The sequence below is a fragment of the Mandrillus leucophaeus genome, unplaced genomic scaffold, assembly GCF_000951045.1.
Source record: "Mandrillus leucophaeus isolate KB7577 unplaced genomic scaffold, Mleu.le_1.0 Scaffold439, whole genome shotgun sequence".
Taxonomy (NCBI): domain Eukaryota; kingdom Metazoa; phylum Chordata; class Mammalia; order Primates; family Cercopithecidae; genus Mandrillus; species Mandrillus leucophaeus.
The window spans coordinates 202,243-211,192 of NW_012104687.1; the positions used below are offsets into that span (position 1 = coordinate 202,243).

General features: G+C 43.1%; 1 protein-coding gene across 3 annotated transcripts in view; it reads left to right on the forward strand.

The window, feature by feature from the left end:
* FBXO42 (F-box protein 42) overlaps window positions 1-8,950 on the forward strand; it is a 112,232-nt gene that overhangs the window by 40,574 nt on the left and 62,708 nt on the right. Inside the window, exons 2-3 of one of the 3 annotated variants that reach the window (XM_011993946.1) lie at window positions 3,968-4,102; window positions 5,053-5,319. In XM_011993946.1, the coding sequence (XP_011849336.1) occupies window positions 4,066-4,102; window positions 5,053-5,319 (304 nt within the window). In that variant the 5' untranslated portion in view covers window positions 3,968-4,065. Of the gene's footprint in view, window positions 1-3,944; window positions 4,103-5,052; window positions 5,320-8,950 lie in introns of those variants that run through there. The other 2 variants (XM_011993948.1, XM_011993947.1) reach the window with 2 other exon arrangements.

Sequence of the window (8,950 nt, forward strand, 5' to 3'; positions counted from 1 at the left end):
TGCCACCATGCCCAGCTAGTTTTTTGTATTTTTAGTAGAGACGGGGTTTCACCATGTTGGCCAGGCTGGTCTTGAATTCCTGACCTCAGGTGATCCACCCGCCTTGGCCTCCCAAAGTGCTGGGATTACAGGTGTGAGCCACCACACTCGGCATATGTTTTAAGACAGGAATTTGGGCTAGAAATGGAGGTCTCTGTTGTTTGAAAGGCCTCCCTCTAGCAAGTCAGTCATGTTGAAAAACACCTTATCCCCGTGAGCATGGAAGGAGGCCTAACTAGGATCGTTTTTCTTTTCTTTTCTTTTCTTTTCTTTTTTTTCCTGAGATGGAGTCTTACTCTGTCACCCAGGCTGGAGTGCAGTGGCATAATCTCGGCTCACTGCAATGTTACCTCCCAGGTTCAAGCAATTCTCTTGCCTCAGCCTCCCAAGTAGCTGGGACTATAGGCATGCGCCACCATGCCCAGCTAATTTTTGTGTTTTTAGTAGAGACGGAGTTTCACCATGTTGGCCAGGCTGGTCTCAAACTCCTGACCTTGTCATCCGCCTGCCTCAGCTTCCCAAAGTGCTGGGATTACAGGCGTGAACCACCACACCTGGCCTGGGATCCTTTTTCTAATACAGTTTTCAGGAAACCCATTATAATACTCTTCTGCTTTTGAGGAATGAAGGGAATTGCTCCCTTCTCACCATCACTGCCTTTCCCCCACACCACCAGGTGGACTTAAGCCATTCCAGTCCTTCCAAGTAGCCACCAATTGCTGATTATCACTAAGATTCTAATAGCCACTGTGCTAGGACACATTTGTAGTATCATGAGCTTTCAGCCAGTTTGGTAGATAAATTATCTTGGAAGCAATTTTATGAGTTCATGTTTTCATTTTCCTTAATGTGATCCTTCCAGTTTTAAAAGATGTTACACATAATTAGTGCATGAATTACTGCAGTGGTAGAGATGAGGTAGGAGGTTTCTGTTCTCTGCTCTCCCCCCTCTGTCACTTTTTGGAACATTTCAGATCTTTCTCAAAGCCCCAAAGTATATTTCGAGATTACTCTTCTCTTCGTCTCTGCCCCCCGCAATCCACCTTTTCCCAATTCTGGGAAGAACTGGGAAGAGAAGACCCTTATTATTCTTACTTTCATCAGTGCTAGAGGGAATGCTGGAAATTTGTAAAGTGGGGTGGCATAGTAAATGATCTGGGTAGATGTGTGTGGAGCAAGGGAAATAAATGTATTAAAAAATAATAAGGCCGGGCGCGGTGGCTCAAGCCTGTAATCCCAGCACTTTGGGAGGCCGAGACGGGCGGATCATGAGGTCAGGAGATCAAGACCATCCTGGCTAATACGGTGAAACCCCGTCTCTACTAAAAAATACAAAAAACTAGCCAGGCAAGGTAGTGGGCGCCTGTAGTCCCAGCTACTCGGGAGGCTGAGGCAGGAGAATGGCGTAAACCTGGGAGGCGGAGCTTGCAGTGAGCTGAGATCTGGCCACTGCACTCCAGCCTGGGTGACAGAGCGAAACTCTGTCTCAAAAAAAAATAAATAAAATAAAATAAAAATATCCCTTCAAAAGGACTGTCCATCTGTAAGGAGGCTAGCTGAGGCTGTTAGCTCCTTTAGTGTCTGCCTCAGCTTTGGAGCCTTCTGCCAGTGGTTGAGCGTAGCAGTGATTAAGAGCTTTGCCTTTTCTGCCCAGTACTACATTCTGCTGAGTGGCTGTCTTTGCTCCCAAGCTCTCTGTTGGACAGGCTTTGTCAGGTCTGCATTGTGGTCTGATGGTTCCTCCTGCCCAATCCTGCTCTTTCTGCACTTCTTCCAGAAGTTACTTACCATTAAACTTTTTTCATTCTGAATTCTGTTTAGCATCTGCTTCCTGGAGAATCTAATCTGCAACACAGTTCTTACATAAAACACCCTATTTCCTTCATTTTACTGGTTTTACCTCAGACTTTGCGTATCATGTCATAGGAGTATAAATGAGATGCCTGCCTCTGTATGTTTTCTTTGTAGAAAATTTAGGGACTACAGATAAACACAAAGAAGACATTTTTAAAATTATCAATAGTGTTCTCACTAGAAGTAACTGCTGATAATGGCTTATTTTGGCAAACCTTATTTATTTAAGATGGAGTCTTGCTCCGTCGCCCAGGCTGGAGTGCAGTGGAGCGACCTCAGCTCACTGCAACCTCTGCCTCCCGGGTTCAAGCAATTGTCCTGCCTCAGTCTCCTGAGTAGCTGGGATTACAGGCACGTGCCACCACACCCGACTAATTTTTGTGTTTTTAGTAGACACGGGGTTTCATCATGCTGGCCATGCTGGTCTCAAACTCCTGACCTCGGGTGATCCACCCGCCTTGGCCTCCCAAAGTTCTGGGATTACAGGCATGAGCCACTGCACCCAGCCAGTATTTTAACAAACTTTAGAGAAATGCATGAGTATTCAGCTCAGTAAATTTTTGAAAACAAAAGACATCTGTGTAACCAGTACCCAATCAGGAAACAGAACTTTACTAGTACCTCAGATACCTCACTTGTAACAGCATAAATTTTACCTCATTTTGAACTTGATATCATTGTAATCATACAATATATATTCTTCTTCTTTTTTTTTTTTTTTCTTCGAAACAGGGTCTCACTCTGTTGCCCAGGCTGGAGTCCAGTGGTGTGATCATGGCTTCCTGTAGCCTCGAACTCTTGGGCTCAAGCAATCCTCCTGTTCAGCCTCCTGGGTAGCTGGGACCACAGATGAGTGCCACCACACCCGGTTAATTATTTTTTTATAGAGATGGTGCCTCATTTTGTTGCCCAGGCTGGTCTCAAATTCCTGACCTCAAATGATCCTCCTGCTTTGGCTTACTAAAGCGTTGGGATTATAGGGATGAGCCACTGTGCTTGCCCATTCTTCTGTGTTCTGTTTTTTGTTTTTGTTTTTGTTTTTGTTTTTGAGATGGAGTCTCGCTGTATTGTCTAGGCTGGAGTGCAGTTGCCCAGTCTTGGCTAACTGCAACCTCTGCCTCCCAGGTTCCAGTGATTCTCCTGCCTCATCCTCCCAAGTAACTGGGATTACAGGCACGTGCGCCACCAAGCCTGGCTAAATTTTAGTTTTTTGTTTGTTTGTTGAGACAATCTCACTCTATTGCCCAGGCTGGAGTGCAGTGGAATGATCTCGGCTCATTGCAACCACCGTCTTCCAGGTTCAAGTGATTCTCATGCCTTAACCTCCCTAAAAGCTGGGACTACAGGCATACGCCACCACGCCCGGCTAGTTTTTGCATTTTTAGTAGAGATGGAGTTTCACCAATGTTGACCAGGCTGGTCTTAAACTCTAACCTCAGATGATCCGCCTACCTCGGTCCCCAAAGTGCTGGGATTACAGGTGTGAGCCACTGCGCCCAGCCTAATTTTTATATTTTTTAGTAGAGACGGGGTTTCACCATGTTGGCCAGGCTGGTCTTGAACTCCTGACCTCAGGTAATCCACCCGCCTCGGCCTCCCAAAGTGTTGGGATTACAGGTGTAAGCCACTGCATCTGGCCTTCTATCTTCTTTTGCTTAACATTATGTTTGAGAGATTTATTTATATGTATGTAACCTGTGGTTCTTTGCTCTATAATATTTCATGGCAAATGTACCACAATTTATCTGTTCTGTTGTTGATAGACATTCATGTTCTAGTTTTTTACTGCCTGGATCTCTTATGATATTTTCTATTGTAAATATTGCCTTGTATTTGGTATTTTAGCAACTGAAGCCTTTTCTTGGAACATTTACTATCTTCTTTCTTTTTGTTTGTTTGTTTGTTTGTTTTTGAGACAGTCTTGCTCTGTGGCCCAGGCTGGAGTGCAATGGCATGATCTCGGCTCACTGCAACCTCTGTCTCCCATGTTCAAGCGATTCTCCTGCCTCAGTCTCCTGAGTAGCTGGGATTACAGGCACGCTCCACTACACCTGGCTAATTTTTGTATTTTTAGTAGAGACGGGGTTTCACCATGTTGCCCACGTTGGTCTCGAACTCCTGACCTAAGGTGATCTGCCCGCCTCGCAATCCCAAAGTGCTGGGATTACAAGCATGAGCCAGTGCACCCAACCAAGAATTACTATATTTTGTAAATGGAAATAACCACTACTAAAAACAGAATTCTATAAATAGAATAATGTCTTTTGTTTCTGGCAAAGTTAACTCGGGGTCAGTGCCGCAGTTGCAGGCACTGCTGGCGAGTATTCTCGGGGCAAACAAGAAAAAGGTTAAGTAACTCATCCTGCATAAAAGCTTAGAAAAACTGTTCTTTCCTTTCTTTCTTTCTTTTTTTTTTTTTTTTTTTGAGTTGGAGATTCGCTCTTGTTGCCCAGGCTGGAGTGCAGTGGCACGATCTCAACTCACTGCAACTCTGCCTCCCAAGTTCAAGTGATTCTCCTGCCTCAGCCTCCCGAGTAACTGGGATTACAGGCATGTGCCACTATGCCTGGCTAATTTTGAATTTTTAGTAGAGACGGGGTTTCTCCATGTTGGTCGGGCAGGTCTCAAACTTCTGATTTCAGGCGATCTGCCCGCCTTGGCCTCCCAAAGTGCTGGGATTACAGGTGTGAGCCACCGTGCCTGGCCGAAAACCCGTTATTTCTTAACCTATATTCTCAGAATGTTGTTACTCTTTGCAGGACCCAGAGTTAGTTTTTTCTTCAAAGTTTGAGGTCTTAGATCATTGTTACTGGCCAAGGAGGCTAGTTGCTCTTCTCTTTGCTGTGAGTCAGTCAGATCCTTGAGTTAGAGGAATTGTTGGAGAACAAGTTTTCTGGTTTATGGTTATACCAGAACTTGGCTGCCACTCTGGTTTTCAGTGAAGAGAAAAAATGTAATCAGAAGCCTTTGGGGATGGGCTTGGTATTTGAGCTGTACCTGTCGAATTAAGGTGGCTTACAACTGGTGTTGGAAAGTGCTGAAGAGCAGATTTCATACTGAGAGTGGAAAGGAAATTATGAAGAGCTTAGATGTGCATGCCTGAATTGTTTTTGAGCTGCTTTCAGTGCAATACTGATATTTGTATTTTACCTATTACAGCTGTTGAATGGGATGTCATGGCCAGCTCCTCAGACAGTGAAGATGACAGTTTCATGGCTGTGGACCAGGAAGAAACTGTGCTGGAAGGGACAATGGAGCAAGATGAGGAGTCCCACCCAGTATTGGAGGCTGACGAGACTAGACATAATAGGTCCATGTCGGAGCTGCCAGAAGAGGTTTTGGAGTATATCCTGTCCTTTCTGTCACCATATCAGGAACACAAAACTGCGGCCCTTGTCTGCAAACAGTGGTATCGACTTATCAAAGGTACTGTGGATAGGAGAAAGGTTTATTTATTGATTTCAAATTTCATTGATTTATTTTTAGACTCCAAATTTAGTTTTTTTCCTCCCTTAAATGTATTATGGTTATAAAATCTGGTATTAGATGATACTACATTTTCTTTTTTTTCTTACCCTGGTTAGTTTAATGAACAGCTTGAATACTAAAGTATCTAATCCCATTTGCATTTTTTATAACGAGGATTCTTTTTAAAAGCTTCATATTCTTAGAGTTGATCTGGTTAATCGTATTGTTCTTTTTTTTTTTTTCAGAGTCTCGCTCTGTCGCCCAGGCTGGAATGCAGTGGTGCAATCTCGGCTCACTGCAAGCTCCCCCTCCCAGGTTCATGCCATTCTCCTGCCTCAGCCTCTGGAGTAGCTGGGTCTTCAGGCGCCCATTACCACGCCCGGCTAATTTTTTGTATTTTTAGTAGAGATGGGGTTTCACTGTGATAGCCAGGATGGTCTCGATCTCCTGATCCATCCGCCTCAGCCTCCCAAGTGAATTAATAGTATTGTTCTTGAATGGGCAAAATAGAAATGGATATGGGATAATAGTAATAGCCAATGTGAACATAGCTTTTATCATGTGTCAAGCACTATTGTAACTGCTTTACATTCACATAGCAAACTATGACTAGAACATACTGCATTTTATAGATGACAGAACTGAGTGAGGCACAGTTAACTTATTTACATGGGTAGTAAATACAGGATTAAAGATTCACATTCAGGCAATCTGGCTTTAGAGTCCATGCTCTGATTAAGGCTGCATATTGTCTCTGAGTAGCTACTTTTAGCAACTGTGCTTTCTTGAAAGCATTTGTCATTTGATTTTATCTCTAAACAGCAAAGACCCTATGTATATCTTTTACTTTTTAAAATATGTTTCTTGGCCGGGTGCAGTGGCTCACTCCTGTAATCCCAGCACTTTGTGAGGCTGAGACAGGCGGATCACCTGAGGTCAGGAGTTCGAGACCAGCCAGGCCAACAAGGTGAAACCTTGTCTCTACTGAAAATACAAAAATTAGCTGGACGTGGTGGTGGGTCCCTATAATCCCAGCTACTGGGGAGGCTGAGGCAGGAGAATTGCTTGAACCCAGGAGGTGGAGGTTGCAGTGAGCCGAGATCACCCACTGGACTCCAGCCTGGGCGACTGAGCAAGACTCTGGTCCTTTTTTCATCCTTTTCCTAATCAAGATTTCAACTTTTTGCTAAATGTTTAGGTTGCTAGACATGCTGTATTTTTAATTAGCAGAAAGTAGTTAGTGGCTTCATTGCATCTTAAGGGGAAAGGGCCTGCTTTTTGTTTGAAGATGATCAGTCAAGTTGAGTAATTTTTGATCAAGCGAGGGTTGTCTCGATGTGTTCTTTCCTGGGGGAACAAGACAGCCAGAGATATAACAGAGAACAATCTTTAGATCAGAATCAATCAGTTTTAAAATATTTTCCTTGCATCAAGGTGGTTCTCATGGGGAGGGAAGTCCTTGTCAACTCCCAAAGTCCACCTAGAGGGCTAACAGCCAGCTATTGAAACTGCTCTATGGGCCCTGTGCTTATTTGATTATAACTGCTAATACTGGCACACACAGCCTGCTTCTATATTCTGAGTTGACGAGCTCTTCAGGAGAGATTGGCTCCCTGCACTGTGGAAATACATGCTTTCACTTCTCAAATAAAGGGAGGAAAACCACAGGTAAGGGACTGTGATTTAATCAAATATATGAATTTATCCTAGGTTTTCTTTGGCAGTCTTATTTTGGTTTTCTTTTCTTTTTTCTTTTCTCTTCTCTCTTCTTCTGCCTATCCTATCCTATCCTATCCTTTTCTTTTCTTTTCTTTTTTCTTTCCTTTTCTTTCTTTTTTTATTTTTTTAAGAAAAGAACCCTACCCTAGTACTCACAGTCTTAAATCGATCTTTCTGGCAGAAGTCTCTGATGAGATAGTTTTGTTTCTTTGTTTTTAATTTTAATAGACTTTTTTTTTTTTTTTAAGAGCACTTTTAGGTTCACAGCAAAATTCAGCAGGAGAAACAGATTCCTCTGAGCGGGCACAGTGGTTCATGCCTGTATTCCCAGCACTCTGGGAGGCCAATGTGGGCGGATCACTTGAGATCAGGAGTTCAAGACCAGCCTGCCAACATGGTGAAACCTCATCTCTACTAAAAATACAAAAATTAGCTGGGCATGGTGGTGGGTGCTTGTAGTCCCAGCTACTCGGCAGGCTGAGACAGGAGAATTGTTCGAACCTGGGAGGCAGAGGTTGCAGTGTGCCAAGATCGAGCCACTGCACTCGAGTCTGGATGACAGAGTGAGATTCCATCTCAAAAAAAAAAAAAAAAGAAACAAAACCAATTTCTCATTTACCCCCTATCCTGACACATGTATAGCCTCTCCCATTATCAGCATCCCTCACCAGAGTGGTACATGTGTTACAATTGATGAACCTATACTGAAACATTGTTATTATTCCCAAAGTCCATAGTTTACATTAATGTTCATGCTTGGTGTTATGTATTCTATGGGTTTGGATGAATGTATAATGACACATATCCACTGTTATAATATCATAATAGCTTCACTGCCCTAAAAATCCTGTATACTCTCCCTCTTTATCCTTTCCTTCCACCAACCTCTGGCAATCACTGATTTTTTTACTGTCTCCATAGTTTTGCCTTTTCTAGATGATCATATAGTTGGAATCATATAGTATATAGCCTTTTCCGATTGGTTTCTTTCACTTAGTAATATTTGCATTTAAGTTTCCTCTTTTTTTTTTTGGAGACAGGGTCTTGCTTTGTTGCCCAGGCTGGAGTGCATTGGCGTGATTTTGGCTAACTGCAACCTCCACCTCCTGGGCTCAAGTGATCCTCCCATCTCAGCCACTGGAATAGCTGGGACCACAGGTGTGCACCACCATGCCTGTGTAATTAAAAAAAAAAATTTTATAGAGATAGGATCTTGCTGTTCCCCAGGCTAGTCTCAAACTCCTGAGCTCCAGTGATTTCCTGCCTCAGCTTCCAAAAGTGCTGGGATTATAGGCATGAGCCGCCGTGCCCGGCTTCCTCCATTTCTTTTCATGATTTCTTTTTTTGTTAGTGCTGAGTAATATTTCATTGTCTAGATGCACCGCAGTTTGTTTACCCATTCAGTTACTGAAAGGGCATCTTGGTTGCGTCCAAGGTTTGACAATTATGAATAAAGCTGGTGTACATCCATGTGCAGGTTTTTCTGTGGACATAAGTTTTCAGCTTCTTTGGGTAAATACCAAGGTGCACAATTGCTGGATCATATGGTAAGAGCATGGTTAGTTTTGTAAGGAACTGCCAAACTGTTTTAAGTGGCTGAACCATTTTGTACTCCCACTAGCAGTGAATGAGAGTTCCTTTTGCTCCACAATCTCACCAGCATTTGTAGTAGTAGTTGGGATTTTCATCATTCTCATAGATGTGTAGTGGTATTTCATTATAATTAGCGTTTCCCTGATGACAAATGATATGGAGCATATTTTCATGTGCTTATGTGTTATCCACGTATCTTCTTCGGTGAAGTGTCTGTTTCAGGTCTTTGACCGATTTTTATTGTGCGTGTGGTTTTTTGTTTTTTTTTTTTTTTTTT